This window comes from Hippopotamus amphibius, chromosome 7 (genome assembly GCF_030028045.1).
Source record: "Hippopotamus amphibius kiboko isolate mHipAmp2 chromosome 7, mHipAmp2.hap2, whole genome shotgun sequence".
NCBI lineage: Eukaryota > Metazoa > Chordata > Mammalia > Artiodactyla > Hippopotamidae > Hippopotamus > Hippopotamus amphibius.
Window position 1 is genome coordinate 9689354 of NC_080192.1, and position 21520 is coordinate 9710873.

Here is a 21520-nt window from a genome sequence, read left to right on the forward strand (position 1 = left end):
AGCGAAGAGTGGGGGCTTGGGTCTTCAAAGAATAGTCCCAACACTTGTCAGAATTGATCTAGATGTAGTTTCTTCAGTTCTATAAGCTTGAAGTGATCTTTGAATGGTTCATCCTATTAGAGCAGGCCAGATGTGTACCTGACACAAAAGCTTTCAAAAGGCTACCAATGATCCCCTTGTCACCAAATGGAATGGCTTTTTCTAAACCTGACTCTCCCTGCTGTCTCTGTAATACTTGACAATACTGGCCAACTCCCTCTCTTTCTTGACATGCACCTCTTGGTTTGCCTATCTCTCTGACCATGTCTTCTTTAAGGTGATAAGACCCAAAACTGGGGAGGTGGCAGTAAAAACAGAAAGGAAAGGATAGATATGAGAAACATTTCAAAGGAATGCAGAGCAGTATTTGGAGATCAAACCCTTCTTCCTTGTGTCATTCTTGCAGCATTTTCAAATACTGTTTTCCACTGAGGTTAACTATGTATATGCCATCTTTCCTTGCTGGGACAGAGACCAGATTTTAAGTATCCAAAAGTGCTTTGCAACAGTATCAAGACCACAGAAGATACTTAATGGATACTTGTCAAATAGTTCAAGACTGATTTTGAGATTTCCTCCCTCTTAGACTCAAACTACAAAACAACTATTACCTGCCTTTACAAAACCTATATTCAGCAAAGAGAACTAGTCCTTTAAAGATGCAACGAGGCCTACTTATGCTTCCTGCAAGGATGACAGAGACAAGATCTGGTACAGGCTAAATTCATAATTGTTAAAACAAGTCCAGCTGCCACCGCAGCAAAGATAATGTCTTAATGAAGAGAAGAGTAAGTGGGCTTTGCATTGAGGATATAAACTAAGAATGTCCAGGGGGGAAAAAAGCCCAGGATATAATCTGAGATTCTGTCATGGGGGCTGTCTTCCTCTAAAACAATGGGCCCCATTACAATGGAATAAGGGGCTTGGAGGACATTAACAAGTCCCTTCCAGAATGGCAACAAGTCTACATGTCTGATGGATCTCACAGGGAGAAAAGAGGACCTCTATTATCACAGCTAACCCCACTGAATGGTCAGTGTGGTCCAGGGCAAAGCAGCCTTGCTGAAGAGAGGAATTCTGGATGTCCTTTTCTTGCTGACATCAGGAAGTATCACAGGGGTTCTCTGCTAAGCAGGCAATAAGTAGCAATGGGATCTGTAAATCGGGCTTGGAGGGGAGAGACCTAGAGCTGCCTAGGGAAGGCTTCATTCTAGACCTAACCGGGACTTACTCTATTACCTCTAACAAGAAGTTTCCTTGCTTTGTGCTTCATCTCCCCTTATACAAATGTAGAGTACTGGAGGTAGAAAAGCAGCATCTGTAAAACCGCTTGGAAAGTGAATCTTTAAAATCAAGCATATTATGACCACTAAGGTGGGAATTAACATTATCACTTGGTACTTTTATGTTCTCCCAAACAGTTCTGCAGACACTAAAGAATCACTGCAACTGAGACACATGAATAGGAAAAGTTGATAAAAGAGGGAAAATGTGCTCTAAATATTTTTTTTTAATAAAGTGAAAGGAAAACTATGCTCACCTGATCCCTGCCCAATGACATATATGGTCTCTCCGCATCCCTCGTCCATCCTCTCCCACATTTGCCGAAGTAGGCTGTCATACTGCTCTGATGTAGGGCTCACTAGAACCAGCTAGAAGAGAAACCAACAGCCTTAGGACCACACTTACTAGAAGAGCACCACAGTCAAGGCAGATCAATAGCCTGACCAAAGACTCTGACTGAACCCCACAGCACCCTGATCTAAATAACTACGCAGCCCTCTCATGCCCTCTCTGCCTCTCCTTAAATAGCCTTTGAGCCCAAGGCCTTATGAGAGTTGAGTTATATGAAGTACTAAAATGTGTGTGTCTGAACCACAACCCACAGAAAAGAGGGTGTGAGCAGCCTGCCTCCTGCTGCTTAATGGGAGGGGCAGGACCCACAATGATTGAGAATCTGGCACTGTAGATAGAAATTAATGAACAATGCTTTATACCTACATGCCAAAGTCTTCTACCTGCCACTTGCAACTCACAGGACAGAGATCTCACATACTGCCATGCTCTCCATCCAAGGCCAACGGTTCCCGTAATAACATAAGAATTCTGTTCCGTCTTGCCTTGGCCATCTTGATTATTTAGGAAGCAGCAGTAAAAACTGCTGCAAGACTTGTTTTCATCAACAAAACACCATTACCTTTAAGATGGGTATTAGCACCGTCATTGTGCAAATTTCAGCCATTAACATTAAAATATCAACCACTTATTTGAGGAGGCCATTTACCAACAGGCATGTGAGATCCCATTCTCTAACCACTTATGTGTGACCTTGGACAAAGAACTTAACCTCTGAGTCTCGGGTTTTTAATCTACAAAATGGAGATACTACTACCTACATCCTAAGGCCACAAATAAGATAACATAAAGCAACCAGTCCACAGCTCAATAAGTGGTAATTACAGTTTTCTTCACCCAATCATCCCAGAAAAATCTTCCTGGATGAAACTAGCCACCACAGTTCACTAATTGTTTCTCCCTTTGGAAGCTTTCGGAGCCTTATGTCTGTCCCTACATTTAATTGTAACAAGTATATAAACTTATAGCTTCTAATCTTCTTCTCAGGAATCTATTCAACCCACTTCTTCTCTCCCTTCACATCAGTTTTTCTTCTCAATATCACCAATATTAATCTACATATACCTTCTCAAATAGTGAGAAGGACTTCCCCAGCTACGTGATGAAGCAACACTTCCCTGTCCTGGAATATTAAATAAGTTGGTCAGGAAATAAAGGTATTACTCTCTTTACAATTCTACCCTGCAATTTCCCACTGTTTTCAGGCTTCTTCAGCACCTTGGTCATCAATTGACATCTAGCTCATCTGCTGCTGAGTCAAGTACATCTCTTACAACTTCCTGAGTGAACTCATCAGAGCTTGTACTTTGAACCTGGGTGCTGGGTCTTTTGCAGTGTCCCATTGCCTCACACATTTCCCCTGACCATCCTCTCTCTGAACCTGGCCAGCCTCATTATGGCATTAGCGGCACCAGACAGGACCACTGTGATAAGGTGGAGCTCTGGCTTCTAAGTGTTCAGTAGAAACTAGAGGGACAGAGTAGTTAGTTGCAAGGTAAAGTTCTCTCCAGTTTGGACCAAGTTTCATGTAATTTTGCCACCACAGACTAAAAAGTCACAAATGTTTTCAAAACTCAAACTTCTCTATTGTAAGTATTCAACAACAGGTAGGAGGTGGTATCGGTGTTCTATCTTGCATCAGCTGCTATTTAATCTGCACAGGGAATTATCACATTTACTTAGTAGCATGGTAACCGGCAGTATAGTAGGTTTCTTACATACATTTCTCATTTTTACAACACATGTGTACTAAAAAGATGATGCAGCTGGAGAACTGAGAGGTTAAGAAACTTTCCCAAGGTCACAGAGCCTTTTTAACTGGCTGGGCAGGAAAGGGAACCCAGCCCTGTCTGATTCCCAACTTGGCATTGTTTCCTTTAGCGATAATAGGCACCTTCGAAACACCAGTCCTAAATAATACTTAATTTTTTATTCCCCCCTCCAAAGCCAAGCAGAAGGTGAGCGCTTAAACCCTGCCCACCTTCACAAGAGCTCAGAAGACACGACCGAAAACATCCTTCATTATTTCAGTCATACAGGATAAGGTCCCACTCCCAGAATGGCGAAATGATGGGTCATGCCCATCTTTCACTTTTGTTTTGGGGGGGTTGGTAAAGCAGACAATCTTCAGACATCCTTCTCCCGGACTCAGCGACTACTTAACGTTTCCTTTCTCGGCACCGGGAAGAGCCGCAGCTGCCTCCCTGCTCCCCCTCGGACTACCCGATCCTCCCGCGCCCTGCCCAAGCCACCTCCGACCCTCGGCTGCCGTGGACAGCCCACGGAGAGAGCCGCTCTCGATCTCGGGGGAGGATGCACCGCGTGGGGACGGCCACTGCGCGGGGAGCTGCCGGCGTCGGGCGCCCGCGTTCCACGTGGCGGAGCCGAGGGGTTGTGATCTCGGCGGGAGCGGGACGGCGGGAGGCCGGGTGGACGCCGCCGGGGAAGGATGGCGGTGCGGCGGGCCGCCGGAGCCGCCCCTCGCCCGGGAGCCCGCCGCGCGTCCCGCACTTACAGGTGGGCGGGCTCGGCCCCTCCCGCCCCCGCCGTCGCCCCGGAGACGGCTCGGCCCCACAGCCCGGTCCCCCTCAGCGCCCGGTCCCCTCAGCGCCGTCGCCGGCGCCCGGGCCTACCTTGCTGGTGAGGTCCAGCTCCGGTTCGCCGTTGAGCGCCTCGCCGTCTTCGCTGCAGTCCGAGTCGAAGCCGCCGTGGAGCCGGGCGGCAACCGCCGCGGCCCTGGCCGCCCCCGGAGAGCTGGGCTCCGGGGCGAACATAGAGGCCGGGACCGGCGAGTCCACCGGGGAGCGACTCCGCTCCGCCGCCATCTTTAATAACTTAGGCTAATTCGTAGCCGGCCTCCCCTCCCTTCTCAGCTCATTTGCCTAATCTATGCGCAGCCCCGCCTCGAACCTTATCAGAATAATTTATGCGAAACTTCTCCAGCCGCGCAGAGGGTGACACGTATCTCTAGCTAAGAAACAATCGACCGGGCCTCTCAGCCGCCAATCGCTGCAGCTGTTTCAAGCACCTAATGAATAATTAATGAGACCCAAAGCCCAACAACAAATGTCTGAAACGTCACGCGCCTTGATCGTAGCTTGGGAGGGGGCAGCACCGTGTCTACACTACCTGCCAGGAGCCTTCCCGCCAATGGGAGCAGAGCGGAGCACGACGGACACAGCAGCCATCCAGTGAGGAGAGAAATACACACAACGTTTACCTTCACCGCCCATTACTCTCCTCGTTTTCAGAGGCGATGCTCAGCTTGCTGCGAGACAGTCGGGGGCGGAGAGCCTCAGTGATAGACAGGGGGAAGGCCCAATCCAGTCTTCGGATAAGTCCCGCGCCTCGGGCCACCGCCCACGGAGATAGTAAACTGCGTGAGGCGCCTCCCACTCAACTCAATAACTCCGGGCCGTCACTGAAGACCGATTTTTGCCGTGCTGGCAACCTCCAGGCAATTTTAATACTAGGATCGATGCCTGGAATACTATAGCAGCCAGAGCGCGGCAGTTAAATAAACGCTGACCTTAGGGAGAATTCCCCATTCATTGCCTCTGCCAGGAGAGCAATTACACGACCAAAATGAGGCCACCAGCTCAAAGAGAAGCCAAAAGTACCTCACCACATTTGTGATCTGTAAGGCCGGGATCTAGAGACTCTTAAGGTAGTTTCCTATGGATGAGTCTTCCAGGGTCATCAGCTGCGGCACACCCCAACCCAAAACACTATTAACACAAGTTTTACTGTCTTGAATTCCTCTTCCAAAATACTTGATGAAATAAGGAATTAGTCAAACTCTAACAATGTTGGCCATGGCCACTCGTCCCAGGCAGCAAGCAAGAACGAGTAGCCATTTGAGAAGATAACATACTGTCAACTACAATAGGCATTCCTCATTGGCATTTGCCATCTACCTCTACAAAGATTAAATCCTGTGCTGCTGCAGCTGCTGACTGTCACCGCCCCCTGAAAGGTGATCAGGGTGGAGCTGAAATGAGGCACTGTATGCTCTGTGAAAAACTGGCAGAACAGGTTGTTACATAGTTAGATATTTTCAGGAGCCAACTTGATGGGCCCAACTCCTTTTGTGTGTGTGTGTGTGTGTGAATGGAATAGCTGATTTATTTTCCCTTGTACTGCATATCTATAAAGATGCTGTCATTATTAACAATACAGAAAATAATTTTAACACCTTTTTCTCAGTCCTGATGTTCTTTCATCTCTTTGCAACACTGCACAGCATTAAAAATATAGAAAATAATTTTAACACCTTTTTCTCAGTCTTGATCCTCTGCTCTCTTTGCAACACTGCACATCATTAAATGTCCTCCCCTTAGATATATTAAAGCCTTTGGTCCATATGTTTGATGTTGCACTGCCTGGTCCTCCTCTCATTCTCCACTACCTCAGAGTTTCCATTCACTCTTTCTTTGTCTTTTTTCCTTTTATTTGGTGTAACAGAAAAGTTACAGCAGTAGTACAAAGAACTTTCCCCTTCCCTGAACCACTTGAGAATAAGTTGGCTACACAATGGCTCATCACCTATGGGCCCAATTCTTGTATCTCCTCATACCTAGAAAAAAAAACTAAAATCCTTCATGGTGACGACTGCTCGTGATTAGCAGTAACCTTCTGTAAACAATATATGCTTGATTGCATGTTTTCCCCTTTCACCAGAATCACATATATACTGAGCTTCCCCCCCTGCCTCTTTGGAACAGTTTCTCAGAGCTGTCTTCCGGGCTGCAGTCCTAATTTTGCCCCAAATAAAACTTAACTCACAAGTCTCACGTTGTGCATTTTAAGTCGACAATACCCAGATTTAGGCGTCTGGAACACCAGCTTTAGTGAGCAAGAGGCAGGGTTCCAAAGAGCCTTCAGTTTCAGGGATCTACTATAGAGTTAAGAGGCAACTTCTTGTTCCTATTTGCAACTACAATCAAATCTTATCTGTACAAACAGCTGGGAATCTGGGACAAGAAGTCATCCAACTGCAAAGGTCTTGATAATAGTTTTTCAATTTTTTTTTTCCTTCCTGGAGAAATTGCTCACCACCATCCTATATATGCCTCCATGAGGTAGACCAAAATATTAAAATCTCAATTTGGTAGAAGAGCCAAATATTATGGCATTATACTCTAGAATACTGACATTTAGAATCTTACCAGCTGGCTCTTCCATAAAGAGTTCAAGTTCAGAATGTACCTGATGGTAAGCTAAAAAACATGCCCTTCTCACTATAGGGCTTTACCCAGAAAAAAAATATTCTCAGAGAAGGTGCTTCTTGAGTTGAATAGAGAAACCTGAAATTACATTTTAGAGAGGGAATTCCTTACATCTTTAGATCCTCTTTCTGAAGACAGGTTAGAACCTAGGTTCAAACACTAGGTCCACTACTTACTAGCTATGGGACCTCAAGCAAGTTAATTAACCTCTCTGTGCTTCAGCTGTCACCTCAAAAAAAAAGTAACAGGATAGTTAGCAGTAAATGAGTTAATGTACATAAAGCACTTAGAACAATGTTTGCAAGCCTCAATTATGAATTTTAAGAAAATATAACTAATGCTCAGGTGGCTTACAAATTAAAATTTAAGATAATTCAAAAGTTGTCTGGTTGAGGGCAGATGACTCCCAACCACGTAGTAAGCACACAAGCAAGTGTGTTAAGTGATAATTCTGTGTTTAGTGTAATGGTATTGTTAAAAAGAAGCCCTAAATGGAGTCACTTGTGTTGATACCCACCAAGATTTAATACCTAACCTAATTGCAGTTTCAGCCTCTATCAGTAGAATCTTAAACCAATCACTCTGGAATTTCCTGACCAACACCAGTGAGGTAGTCTGCCTGATAAGACCCCTTGCTTCCTATAAGGGAACGTGACCTTCCCTGATACAATCCACTTTCTTCTATTAAAAACATTCCATTTTGCACAACTCCTAGGAGCGCCTATTTACTAGATGGGATGCTGTCCGATTCATGAGTTGTTTAATAAAACCAATTAGATCTTCAAGTTAACTCAGTTGAATTGTGTTTTAACAGTGTTAAGCTGTGTCGAAGCAGGATTACAGACATGAGTGAACTGTGATCTCTTTTTATTGTTTTTCCAACTTTCTAAACAAAAATTCTAAACGACAGCAATTAAAGTGGATGAATGTTTGCTGATGCCTTCCACATGTCTTTTAGTATTAAAAAAGGGGGAGGGGGGCAGGGGAATCCATGTGGGATTGAGTTCATCTTCCTGACACACACAATGCACTTAGATAAGCCTTGAGAAAACTTAGAAGAAAGCTCTATGGCCGCCACCCGGAGACCAGAAGGGAACCCGAAAGACAGACTAGCAAGCCGAAGTCGATAACAAGGAACTGAAACAGGACTCTAATTCCACTTGAAACGTGACTCCCGGCGAGGCACTTACCCTCAGAGCTCCTGGAAAGTGAGGGCGGTCGGGCCCACTAAACAAAGAGAATTTGAGCCCGACCGCGTCAGTAAGGTGCTTTAAAATCACCTGGTGAATGACGTGCTAGACAAATATAAAACGATCAGCGCAGGTGAAACCAGTCCGGGTTCGCGAAAGCACTCTGCCCCAAAAGCCTGATCAGAGAGACGGGAGGGGGGTGGGGAGAGTCGCGAAGTGCAGCCGCAGGCCGGGTCGCCGCCCCGGAACAGAGCCGACGGCCGGGGAGGGGACGGGAGCAGAGGGGCGGGACGGGCATGAGGCGGGACTCCCGCCGGCCACCCGTCCTGCCCAGCCCCGGAAAGCACACAGCCGAGGAACCAGGCCCTAGCCCTACCACCGCCGCCGCCGCCGCCAGATTCCCAAACCCTACACCCCGAGGAGGTCCAACGCAGCCCGCACCCGCCCAGCAGACGCACGGCGGCCGCGGCCCCAGAGCCGGCGCCGCTGACGTCACGCTGACGTCAGACGTGACGCCGCGGCGGGGCGGGAGCGAGGACGGCGCAGGAGGGCGTTTCCGGAGCACGCGCCGGGCGGGGGCCGCTGACGTCGGGCTCAGGTGCGCGCGCCCGCCCGCCCGAGCGCGGCCCAGGTGGCGGCCCGCAGCTCCAGGTGGTGGCTTGCAGCGGTGAGGGGGCGGCCGGCGGCGCGTCCGCAAGCTGTCCGGGCGGCGCGGGGGGCCGGACGGGGGCCGGGGTTAGGCGAGCGGCGGGAGGGCGCCTCGGCTTGTACTCACGTGACGGGCAGGGAGGTTGGGGTGGGGGCGGCGAGCTGGGTGGGCCTGGGCTCCGGAGGGCGAGGCGAATCGTCCGGCCCCACCCCTCGCGGGCCTGCCGGTCGCAGCGCCGGACCTTCCCTGGGGCTGGGGCCGGACCCGCCGCGCAGCTTCCCCGGACAGCTTGGTCCTCCGCGGCGGCCCGCCCGACCGCCGGAGCTGCCAGGAGTTCTCTCCTCCGGTAGGGCCGCGGCGAGAGGGGGAGAGTCCGCTCTTTCCGAGGGAGCTGCGCCGGTCTCGGCCCCGCGGGGTCCCACCGCACCCGAGAGGATGGAGAGCCTCCCCCGAGGCCCCAGCAGAGCCCTCGATCCCACGCTGGCCAGCCCTCGCTAGTTGCTCGAAATTTGCGTTTTATCCACCACCTAGGCCTTGTCTCCTGAGTCAGTGGCGTTGTGGTTCCAAAGAAATGGAAGAAAAGGAGCGATGTGACCGATTCCGTTCGGTCCTCCTGCCTTGAGGCCTGGTTCGCATTTACAGGAAGGAAAATACAGCAAGAAAATCGTGGTTTTTTTGGAAGGGGTAGAAGAGGAGGGTGGAAGAAGGAAAATAAGGTCTTAGATTTTATATGGTTTTTCAAAACTTCTGCACTTTGACAGTGGTGGCAAAATACACACTAATCCAAAAGTTATCTTTCTATTGAGAAGAGAGAAGAGGGGGACTATTTTTCCTTTTGGATTCCAACCTTTTCTTTCCGTGACAAAGCATAAATCATGGACACCAGAAAATAAGGTGGACCTCAGGAATTCTGAAAAGACTGAGAAGCTTACATTCCTCCTCAGGAGGGAAGGGTGGGGTGTTTTTAGTCCTCTCTGGAACCTAAAACGAAAAACATGAGTTGCGTGCCATGGAAAGGAGACAAGGCCAAATCTGAATCATTGGAGCTGCCCCAGGCAGCACCCCCACAAATCTACCATGAGAAACAGCGCAGGGAGCTTTGTGCTCTGCACGCCCTCAATAACGTCTTCCAGGACAGCAACGCCTTCACCCGGGAGACGCTGCAGGAGATTTTCCAGAGGTAGGGGACCCCTTCTCCTTGGCGTGTTTGTACTTTTTTTGCTCTTCCTGAATTTCTCGGCATGGGGCAACGTCTCTGCTGCATAAACCTTCAAACCAACAGGGATTATTAGCTAGATGCTGTTAGCAGGTATAAGGGACACAGGAATGGGAAAGAGATTAATCACCATCAATTACTGAGCACTTACAGTGGGCTGGCTGGGCACAGTGCTAAGAGCCTCAGTGATGTTCTCTCAAGTGATCCCCTCTAGAATCCATTGGAACATGTATTGTCATTTCCATTTTATGGATAAAGACAGTGCTCAGAGAAGTTCAGTAATTTGCCCAAGGTAACTTGGCAAGAGATGAAGCCGAGCTTGAATCAAGGTTTGTTGTTGCTGTGCTGTTGATCACTATGCTATTAATGCCTCTCAAGTCCTGCCCCCAAGGAGTTTAGAGTCTGGAAGGGGGGAACCGGATATGTACACACTCAATTACCTGTCATCAGAGTTGGAATGTTGTGGATTCCATAAGAAAGGTATATATACAGTGCTCAGCTTTTCTGTGGGGCCATGTGCTGACCTTGGTGCTTTTCGGATCCTGTTTTGTGTAGCTCTCCTAACAGTAGATTTACTGTCTCTATTTTACTGATAAAGAAACAGAAAGAAAGGTCAGGTCATTTGTCTAAATAGCTTCTAAGTAGCAAAGCTGTGATTTGAAGCTGACTCTACGTCCCCTCCCCTTTCCACTTCATTCTAGGTGGCCTTTCTTATCTACTTTGCCAAATGCTGCCGGACAGGTTGATAGAAGTTCAGCTTTTTTCTGTCAGCTTTGATGTTCTAAAATTCTTCTCTCAAAGGGGTTGAGAAATGGTTCTGCAGTGTCTGGATGAACACAGCAGCACATCTGCAATCCATAGCAACTCTGGCAGTGAGCCTGTCTCACTACTCCAGCTTACAAAGAGTTACCCTGCTCGATTCTCAGTGCAGAGAAAGCTCAAGGATTCTTCAAGCTGTGCATATTGGCAGTTCCAGAAGACCCTTCTGACTCCATTCAGAGATGAAATTATTGCCCCAGAAGGGCCTGAATTACAGCTGGTAACAACCTGTTTGGGGTGATTTATGAAGCATATATATAGACCACTTACCCTGAAAGAACCATAGGCCCTCTTTTAAAAGAATGTTCATCCCAGTGTGCAGACAAAATTATAGTGAGGGTAATTATTTTCCAGTGCCAGTAATAACCCTAATAATGCCTTAGCAGGGCAAATATGTCCTCTGCATCATGGCCATTATCTGGCAAGTAGAATTAACTCTTTTCAGGAAATAGGGCCCTGAGAGGTGAGTTAATTGTCTCTATCGCTAAGTCACTTAACTGAAAGTAGAAAGGAGGCCAGTCCATTAGACTGCTTCCTTTTGGCCAGCCATTAATATATCTTCTACTCCTGATTGGTTATTTGCAAATTATTTCCTCATGGAAGACTAGGGAGAAGGAACAGACTCAGAGTGAGTACCTGAGTGTGCTTGGTACTTTGTACTATGTAACAGTCTTGCAACAACCTTATCAGTGGTGATCCTAGGAAATAGGATTCAGTTTAAGCAATTTGCCCAGTTTCACTCACTAGTAAATGTCAATTCCAAGATGCGGTGTGTCCATTAAGAAGTTTTTCATTTCTATAAATTTGGTCCCAATCTGACACGATGGTGATCACTAATGCAGATAACACTCACTCCGTGCAAAGCACTGTTCTGAGTGCTTTCCTTGTGTTAACTCACTCCTGACACCAATCGTAACGTAGATCCTGTTACTTCTCATTTTTCCAGATGAGGGAACAGAGTTCACAGACCTGTTAATTGTAGGATTTGGACCCAGGCTTTGTGACTGGAGGGCCTGCTTTCCTAACTGCTCTGCTACTTCCTGAGTATTGAAGGTGTGTCAGAATAGTTATATCATCTGAAGCCGTTCACCTTGCTAGGAAGTTGGGCCTGGGTCTGAAGATGTGGACTATGATTATAAACTGCTTGTGGATAATAGCAGGACTCTTTCAGCTATGTTCTCCCTGAATGAAAGAATGCTAAATATTTGCGAAACACTCCCGTGGAACCAAAGTTCTATTCCTGGCTTTTGAAGCTTTAGCAGGTTGTACTACATTCCCCAGTTACCTATCAGCACAACGTAAAGATCCACCTCGAAGTAGCAGCAGACCAGTACATACCCGAATATATGTACCCTGCCACTCCAGAGGTGGGATTCTGTACAGAGTATTTAATATAGGAAGATTCTGTGTGGGTAAATAGGAACAAAGAAGTGTGAAAGGGATCAGAGGAAAAAAGAAAGGGAGAAGAGGTGAGGGAGAGAAGATGGAACTTTTTAAACAAACATATACTAGTTGCCTTCAGCATGCCAGGCACTACTAGGCGCTGTAAAGAAAAGCTGAACAAGACTTAGCTGCTAAGAAGCACATCTCAGAACTGTACATAGATTTAAGTGAATTAGAACCATGGAATTTAGAGCAATTTAAAGGGAAAAGAATCTATTCGGATCTTAACAGAAAAGAAGAGTAATGTTGGCAGTAATGTTAACTAGATAATTTTAAATGCCCAGACCTAAAGTTCTGTGCTTTTTTTTGAAGATGTAGCTGATGAGTGGTAGAAATGGGACAAAATTTTTGATGAATGCCATTCGTTGAGAGGAAGTTCATCCTAGCAGTTGAATTTTAGCCAGATAGAAAAAATAAAAAAGCAGGGTGGAGTTTCAGTGCAGTTGTGGGTAATGAGATGACTCATGGTTGAAATAGAAATGAGTAGGAATTTAGAAAGGACTGGGCTGATGACTTGGCAGCAACACAGAAACAGGGAAGAGAGGAGTCAGGTGTGGCAGGCTCAGTCCAGGATTTGAAGATAGTGGTCACGATTGCGATAGTGAGATCATTGGTTTGAAAAGGATGAACAACTGAAATTGGAGGAAAGAGCAGACTGTAAGAGATTATAGATACTGAACATCCTCTACCACAGAGAAGCCCTCCTACCTCGCCATTAAAAAGTCCCTGAGCACACATCTAAAGGAAGGAGCCACATGTAAAAGTATGGTGGTTGTAAACTGAGAAAAGGTGTTATAGAGTGTTAAATTCTAGAGATTTAAATTTTCTCACCCAAGGGCCAGGCAGATAACTCCTCCTCCTCCTCCTCATCCTCCTCCTTGCCAACACCTACAGAGTACCTTTGTGTGCCTGGCACTATGATCTGTGCCTTAGTTATTTAATAGTTTAGAAACACATTAGGAAGTTCTGAGTCATATTTTTTTTTTAATTTATTTGGCTGTGTTAGGTTTTTGTTGCTGCAAGTGGACTTTTCTCTAGTTGTGGCGAGCTGTGACTACTATTCGTTGTGGTGCACTGGCTTCTCATTGTGGTAACTTTCTTATTGTGGTGGCTTCTCTTGTTGCGGAGGATGGACTCCAGGCGCCCAGGCTTCAGTAGTTACAGCATGTGAACTCAGTAGTTGCAGCACACAGGCCTTAGAGTGCAGGCTCAGTAGTTGTGGCACACAGGCTTAGTTGCTCTGCAGCATGTGGGATCTTCCTGTACCAGGGATTGAACCCACATCCCCTGCATTGGCAGGTGGACCCTTTTTTTTTTTTTTTAGCTCTTTATTGGAATATAATTGCTTTATACTCTTGTACCAGCTTTTGAGGTACGCCAAAGTGAATCAGCTGTATTTATACATATATCCCCATATCCCCTTGGCAGGTGGACTCAACCTCCGCCACCAGGGAAGTCCCAAGCCATACTTTCTAATATTGCACCTCTTAAGAACCAATAAAAAGGAAGAAATTAAGGGAGAAAAAGAATCTTGATGAAATGTTCCCATGTCTCCTTTTCATTATAACCTGAAACATCACCTTAACCAGACACAGTGGTAACTACAAGAGAGGACTGAAGACTTAACTGAGGGCACAGACATCAGTGGAGACCTGGACTAGATCCCACCTTCTCACTTGTAGATCACTTCGAATCTCATGGCTCTAACCTCTGCTGATGGGGACAAAAATGAGAGGCCAGCGTATAGTCTGGAATTTCTGTGGAAATAGGATAAGACAGTCTTTAATAGGAGTTTGTCAAGGAGTCTCAAGGACACATTCCATTGGGACAGAATAGAGTTCGCGTGGAATTTAGTGGGATCAGTGTTTTGAAATATCCAGGAGACTGTTCAATGTAGCTTTAGGTTTAGAGGTGGAATCCTAGTTCTACCGCTCACTAGCTATATATGACTGTACAAGTCACCATAAATTCTTTGTACCTCAGCTTCTTTATTTACACTGTGGGGTTAATCTCTATCTCAAGATTGTTGGAAGGATTAAGTGATAATCTCATAAAAATAGCTAACACAGTGGGCACTTGATTATTATTAAAGTAAAAACAAGTACTGGTATAATGGGAGAATTGGGATGGATCCCACCTATTCAAATGACCACTCCTTTTGGAGCGAGGTGGAAACCATTCTTAACATTTCCTATATTGATTGGTTTGACAAACACATGGTTATTCAGTTTCCAGTGCCCAGCTGTGAGAGATACAGGGTAGATGAGTCATTCCCTCTGCTTCAGGAATTTACTGTTTGGTTGGACATGTATAAAATAACTGAATTCTTCAAAGGTCCTATAAGATAGGAATCATTCCCATTTTTACAGAGAAGCTAACAGACGTGGAGACTATATCTCAGAATTGATATTGATGCTGCTTGGATGTGAACTAAGATATGTGTGGTCCTCCTGATCTCCCTCCTTTTTCTACTACACTGGCTCCAGGAAGGAGTCCATGGACGAGGTAGGATGTTAGGTTGAGCTTGAAGAAGCTTTAGGATTTAGCTTGAAACAGGACCTAGGATAAAAGAAGAGAAGCTACATGGTCATGGTGCCTGAAGTACACGAAGCCCAATGAAAGGGAAATAGCAGGTCAAGTGGGGCTGGGAGGGTTGGTGTTGGCCAACCAGGCAGCTGGTTCCATTGGCAGTTCTTATGTGAGTGAAAGGATACCTTGATGAATGTGGCAGGAACATAAAGGCTGAACAGGTGGAAGGAGTGTTTGGAAGCAAGGAGGTCAATTTAGGAAGCTGTTTCAAAAAGTCCAGAGGTGGGGCTTCCCTGGCAATCCAGTGGTTAAGACTCCGAGCTTCCAATGCAGAGGACACTGATTTGATCCCTGGTCAGGAAACTAAGATCCCACATGCTGTGCAGCACGGCCAAAAGATTAAAAAAAAAAAAAAAAAATTAAGGAAAAGAAACTAAGTGTGAGGTGAGGGGCCTCCAGTTAGGGGAGGGATAGTAGGTATAGACAGGCAAGGATTTGAATCAGAGATGGAAGATGTAGGACAAGGAGAAGAGACCCTTGGAACACTAGTCTTAGAAAGTGCACCTCAAAAAAAAAACGTTTCTGTGGTCAAACATGTTTGGGAACTGAAATCTTTCGTACCTTCTCTCCTCAAGACTCAAGGAAAATATTAGCATATTAGAGCTTCAAGAAATCCTGTAGGAAACCAGGTAAATCCTGTAGGAAATCAAGTAAACATACTTGATTCATTCAGCTATTGTATCGAATGCCTTCTGTGAGCCTCCGGGGGAAAGCACAGCACTAAGGTTTGAGCCTGGTAGGGAGTTAAGTGATAAAAGAGGTGGGAAACTCAGCAGTTCTTTGCTGGAACCCTCATGCATCTACTGGCTGGAGACTTCACTGAAGGTATTGAGAAGCTATTGAAAAGTTGGTGAAGGGAAAGAACTTGGTGTATCTTAAGATAGACTTTCATATGCTTTCTCATTTAATTCAAGTGCCCAAGAACCCACTGAGAGCCTTTGTCCTGTTAAGCTACACTTTAGGCCCAGGCCAAGGGACTCAGCTGGCCTTTCGTCTTATCCGCCTGCCACCACCAGCCACTCTGATTCTTGAGTCCTTGCTGTAAGGCAGCAGGCAGAACTTTGGATTCAAACAAACCCGAGTTTGAATCCTAGTTCTGTCACTTATAAGGTAAGTGATTGCGGGCTAGTCATTTTACATCACCAAACTTCAGTTTCTGAACCTATAAAATGGTAATCATTTGTAGCTTCTCATAGGCTTATTGTGAAGATTGAGATACATACATGAAAGCATCTATCATCAGGCGCAGTAGAGAAGTTTTCACTAAATGGTAGTTATTGTTACAGATGCAACAGCAGTTGGTTGCAGAGTGGAGTTCAGTGTCCTCAGCTCCCCTTTTTTGCCAACCCTGGAGGCCAGCATATAAGCCCTTATTATTTTAAGGGCCCACTAATATTTACAGGTAAAGAGAGAAAAAAAACAAACATGGAAAAATTTCAACAAATGTCTCTTGAGCACCTATCATGTGCCAGGCATTCTTTGAGGTCTGGTGATGGCTAGAGAAGGCCCCTGCTGTCATTCTAGTGTGGAAAAACAGGCAAGTCAGAAAACATGTCCAATAGTAACACGGGCTGTAATTAAATTAAAGCAGGTGGATGTAAGAGGAAATGACTGGGAGAAACGTAAGGTTGGGTGGTCAGAAAAGGTCTCTAGGGCAATAACTCTTGAGACCCAAGTAATGAGGAGCAGGCCAAGTGGAGATCTAGGGGGAAGAGGGTTCCAGACAGCAGAAACAGCGAGTGAGCGCAAAGGCCCTCAAGTGAGAAAGAGCTTTGTGTATTCAGGTAGCAGAGAGAAGGTCTCCGTGCTAAAAGGCAGGGATGAGGTCAGCCGAATCCTAAGGGCCTTGCGGGCCAGAGGAAGTCGTTTAGATCGTATTTAAGTGCTTTGGGAGCCTTGGAGGGTTTAAGCAGTGGCAAGAGTCCTGTATTTTACGTTGGAAATATATCAGTATGGTTGCTGTGTATAGAGTATAAGATTTCTTAAGTTTTTAGAGTTGACCTAAAGAGCTTATTCTCTTCTGGAGATGGCATTTAGCAACCTCCTAGACATCCGTTCTCCACTTTTATTCCTGAAGAACTCATGACATTTCCTTTCCTCCCCTTCACACAAAGGTGAAAGGGATGCTGCCTCTTCCTTCAAGATGGCCTTTCCTCAGGTCCTGGCCTGCGCAGCCTAAGAAAGCAAATTAATAGGATGGAAAATGCTTTCAGAACTGACCTTGTCTTAAGATGGAGGAGTGGCTAAAGAGGCCTGGCTAAAGATGGCTTAAAGCCAGTGGGCAAACCAGACTGCAGTTGTTTTGTTTATCTGGTACAAATTTTTTTTTAATTCAGTTATTTTACACACAAATTTCAGGTATTATTGAAAAATTTTTTTCAGTTTGTGTATATTCGGAATACCTTTAGGTGGTTCATGCATTTCAGTTTAATACGGGCCTTACTACTTTCTATTGCCTTATGTGTGGCCACAGTTCATACATTTGTTACCTGTCTGAGCCCCTGTAGGCCTTTGAGTTTTTAAAGATTGATGATTACCAAGTATGCAAGCCTTAAATAGAAAACATTTAAAGTGTAAAAAATAAGAGTAAGAAATACTGCCCATGCAAATCAAAATATCAAATACTGTTTTCTAATGTTAAGGAAAAAAGGCTGTATCAAGGCAGGAAGATCAGCAAGGAAGAAGAATGCAGAAATGGGAAGGCTGGGGATTTCGTAAATGAGACTCCTTCAGGGAACATTTTCTGTATCCATCGAATTCACTGTAGACACACTTTCTAAATGGCAGGCAGATAGACCCCACTGCAACTGAATTACTGTTTTGCATGAAATGGTAATCCCTAGGGTGGCAGGAGCCCAGACTACAAAATACTTTGGTAAAAACTGGTTACGTTTACTTGAATGGGAGGAAACAAGCTTCCAGGAGCAGTGGCATAAAGTGCTCTTCTGTCCCTGCCAGTGCAGGGCCAGGAGGGGTTAGGCCCATCAGCACGTCTCAGCTTTCCTCCTTTCACATTTGCAGGCTGTCTCCAAACACCATGGTGACCCCCCACAAGAAGAGCATGCTGGGAAATGGGAACTACGATGTGAACGTGATTATGGCAGCACTTCAGACCAAAGGCTATGAAGCTGTTTGGTGGGACAAGCGCAGGTAATTGAACCAGGCTTGACTTGATGAGAACTGGTGCTCAGCTGGGGAGGTGGCCAGTAGTGGTGTTACAGCCGGGGAATTCTGGGGAGTTGGCTGCCGTGGAACCTGACACCATTTCTGTTCTGTAGGGATGTTGGCGGCATTGCTCTCACTAACGTTATGGGCTTCATCATGAATCTGCCCTCCAGCCTGTGCTGGGGTCCACTGAAGTTGCCACTCAAAAGGCAGCACTGGATCTGTGTTCGAGAGGTGGGAGGTGCCTACTACAACCTCGACTCCAAACTGAAGATGCCCGAATGGATTGGAGGCGAGAGTGAGCTCAGGTACCTGTGTGGCTGGTGTAGTGGCTAGCTGAGCCTATCTGGTTATTTGATAAAGGAAATGAAATTCCTAGCTCCTTTGATTCTCTCCCTGTTGTTACTTAGAATCATAGAGTCTCACACTTAAAAGATATGAATCTTTTTTTTTTTTTTTTTGGCACACGAGCTTAGTTGCTCCGCGGCATGTGGGATCTTCCTGGAGCTGGGATCGAACCTGTGACCTCTGCATTGGCAGGTGGATTCTTAACCACTGCGCCACCTAGGAAGCCCCGATATGAATCTTTGATGGCCCATGAGGACACTAAGTCCCCTTGGTAGACAAGTCCCATTACCTGGGATGATGGTTTTCCGATCTGGTGGGACTGGCATTGTAATGTTCTGCAACTTAGACAACTGTGACAGTATAGCTGCCAGTTCAGAGAAAGGCAGACAAACATTTGGGCAAGAGAGGGCTAAATTTCCTTGGGACCAAAGAAGAAACTTTTTTTTCTTCTTCTTTTTTTTTTTTCCCTCCAATTAGAAGTCTTTTAGAGTACTTTGGGCTCTGTTTCTCACAGAACTGGCTAGTATTGGCAGTAGTACATGAGGATGGCAAAAATTCAGATTGGAAATTTAACTGGACAGATTGAGGGGTAACCAAATGTGGACTCCTCCCAGAACAGATCACTACTAGAGTGTTTAGGACAGCCAAGGGTATAAATAACAAGGTTAATGTCTGGCGAACAGGTGGCCCCAAGACTGGAATTTGCAATTTTACTAGCATTTCATTTTCTCTTTCATCTACCCTTTTTTCCCCGTAGGAAATTTCTAAAACATCATTTGCGAGGAAAGAACTGTGAACTCCTGCTGGTGGTACCAGAAGAGGTGGAGGCCCATCAGAGTTGGAGGGCTGATGTGTAATGCAGTTCTACCCAGCCTTCCCTCACCTCAGCCCCCGAAATCCTCTGTGATGTGCTGTGGCCTATACAGTGGGTCTGCCCTTGCCACCTCCCCAAGCATCTCATCGGGTTTTTCCCATCAAATTTGACAGTGCAATAGGACAGACGTGTGGATTGTTACAGAACCAATCAGCATTACTTGTTCCTGGGAAGGGAAAGTAGGAGCTCTGTGCACTTAGGGCAAGCTATGGAAGACCTTTGTTTTATTTAAGAGAGGAGAAAGAAAGGTGGCTCTTAGCTTATTTTCCCCATTTCTATGAGGACTTGACAGAGGCTCTGCTGGAGTTCACTGCTGCCCTGACTCACCTGGAGATGCTGCCTCCACTTTCCCTTTCCTGGCAACCAGTGGGTCTGAAGATACAGTATGTGCAAAGCCCATGTGACTGGTTCAGAGGACTTAGAGCAAAAAGATCTCTCAGGAAACCACCTCCAAAACTGCAGCAGCAGTGCAGCATACTGTCTCCAACCCTTAATGCCACCCTTACCCCATTTTTAAGAGTGGTTTATGGCCATCCTTGGAGTTTTATAATGAAAAGTTCTCTAATATCCCACACCAGTCGGTTGAATCCTGTGATATTCTAGCATGACAGGGTGAGCTAGATACCTAAGAGGATGTGACCAGAGCCAGGCTGGGCAGGCATGGGCAGGCTGTCTGCCTCACTCCAGCATCGTTCCCATCACTTCACTGCATTGATTTAGGAGGCTTTGGGGCATAAGACAGGCAAAAGGGCAGTTTTCCCACTCTGGCAAAACCAGGAAAAAAAATAAGACTGCCTTTGACATCAAATTCTACTAGTTTGAGACAGAGTTGAGCAAGGAAAGTATTGTGAGGATAAGTCTTCAGGGATTTGGAGCAGCTAGAATCAGTAGAAGTCCTAGGCTTGGAGTCACTATAGTGACAGGAAGCAGAGCCCTCACGTTGGGTGGATATGTGTGCATCACACTTTGTCATCTCTCGAGTTTCCTTTACAGATCAGCTGAGAATTGACCCGCCCCCTACCTCTTTAAATAGTTGTAGGCCACTTTTCTCCCCGTAACTTGGGAAAACAAAAGGAGAAGTGAGTGTCATACTACACCGCCTCTCACCAAAGTGGTGGTGGTTGCCTCCAGACAGGTGGGCAGGCAGGGATGGCCTGTCCAGCCCTTATGGATCAATGGTTTTGGCAGGTCTGAGAGCAGCCCCACTGGCCAGACTTCTCTCCAGTAGCAGAGCCAGTCTGGGGCTTGCATGTCCAGCCCAAACAAGCTTAACGGGATGAAGCTGAGGCTTTCTCCCCACTGTGACTGGAGTGCATGTTTACACCAGCACTTTTTCTGCACATGTATCTTCAATCCAACAAGGCAATTTTTTATGCTGAGTAACAGAGGCCACCAAGCGGCTACTGCGTTACACCCTCTCAGCAAGTGGCCGCAGTTTCTTCTGCACCATTTTCTACACCAGACCTGCTTGGCACCACAGGGAGCTCTTCACCCCTGCACAGTGACATTCCAACCACCACCAGCCAGAAGTTACAGCCAAGCTTGCTGATTGTCACAAGCAGGAGCTTGGGTCCATTGGCAGTCAGTGATGTAAGCCATTTCCTGGGAGGGAGAGGAGGAAACTCCTCTCCACCAGTCTGCTTGGGCCTGTGCAGATGGCACTTCAAAGGAGTCCCCATGCACTTGGAGTCCACGAGCCAATGGGATATGCAAAGACGCTTAAACATTTCAGGGCTGGTTTCTCTGTTCATATCCAATTCCGGTGCTTAGGAACAGGGACCTATGCTGATGCCCAAGGGCAAAAAGCCCCACTTCCTTTAAGAAAGGGGGCAGGCCTGACCCTGATGCCCAGTAAGGGGCAGCCCTAGGCTTTTTGTTTTTCTTGCTTTTATTCCTTTTTGTTGGCCTTGTGCTGGGTTTGTTTACAAAAGATGTATTTTGTTTAACCAAATATTAAAAATGGAAAACTCCATACATAAATTCCATCTGTCTGAATTCTGTAATTATGTACGTTAAAAAAAGTAAACTTTAGTGTGATGCTACTTTAGAAGGAATTCACTACCACCAGAAGTCAAGTTTTAGAGACGTACTGTGCTTTGGCCAAACCTCTCACTTCAAAAATCCAAACAATATTTACCAAGTAGGACTTGATTCAAAAAAAAAAAAGCCCGAGGCATTTTTTAATTTATAAAAACTAGGCTCCAAAATATGAAGAACCCTAATCGTAATCTAAGTACAAGTTTATTGACAAGTTACTGTTTTTCCTGGGTTAACAAGTGGAAGATCGTGTATTTCAACAGCGGGTCGGGGAGGCCCCAGCACCAG

General features: G+C 46.1%; 2 protein-coding genes across 3 annotated transcripts in view; one reads left to right on the forward strand and one right to left on the reverse strand.

Annotated features, from left to right (window-relative positions):
* Positions 1-7808, reverse strand: part of GTPBP1 (GTP binding protein 1) — a 34402-nt gene extending 26594 nt beyond the window's left edge. Inside the window, exons 1-2 of one of the 2 annotated variants that reach the window (XM_057740651.1) lie at positions 4308-7808; positions 1580-1691 (exon numbers count right to left, since the gene is read on the reverse strand). In XM_057740651.1, coding sequence (XP_057596634.1) covers positions 1580-1691; positions 4308-4499 — 304 coding nt within the window. In that variant the 5' untranslated portion in view covers positions 4500-7808. The remainder of the gene's footprint in view (positions 1-1579; positions 1692-4307) is intronic. The other variant, XM_057740652.1, reaches the window with a different exon arrangement.
* A 1013-nt stretch (positions 7809-8821) lies between these two features.
* JOSD1 (Josephin domain containing 1) lies at positions 8822-21175 on the forward strand. The gene is made up of 4 exons (XM_057743735.1): positions 8822-9921; positions 17830-17958; positions 18087-18281; positions 19079-21175. Exons 1-4 carry the CDS (start codon positions 9737-9739, stop codon positions 19176-19178), a joined length of 609 nt encoding a protein of 202 aa, XP_057599718.1. The 5' UTR covers positions 8822-9736; the 3' UTR covers positions 19179-21175.
* The last annotated feature ends 345 nt before the right edge of the window (positions 21176-21520 follow it).

Coding starts and splice junctions, on each gene's coding strand:
- JOSD1 (XM_057743735.1), top strand. CDS start 9,737: ATGAGTTGCGTGCCATGGAAAGGAGACAAGGCCAAATCTGAATCATTG. Junction 9,922..17,829: donor CTGCAGGAGATTTTCCAGAG/GTAGGGGACCCC, acceptor TCACATTTGCAG/GCTGTCTCCAAACACCATGG. Junction 17,959..18,086: donor GTTTGGTGGGACAAGCGCAG/GTAATTGAACCA, acceptor TCTGTTCTGTAG/GGATGTTGGCGGCATTGCTC.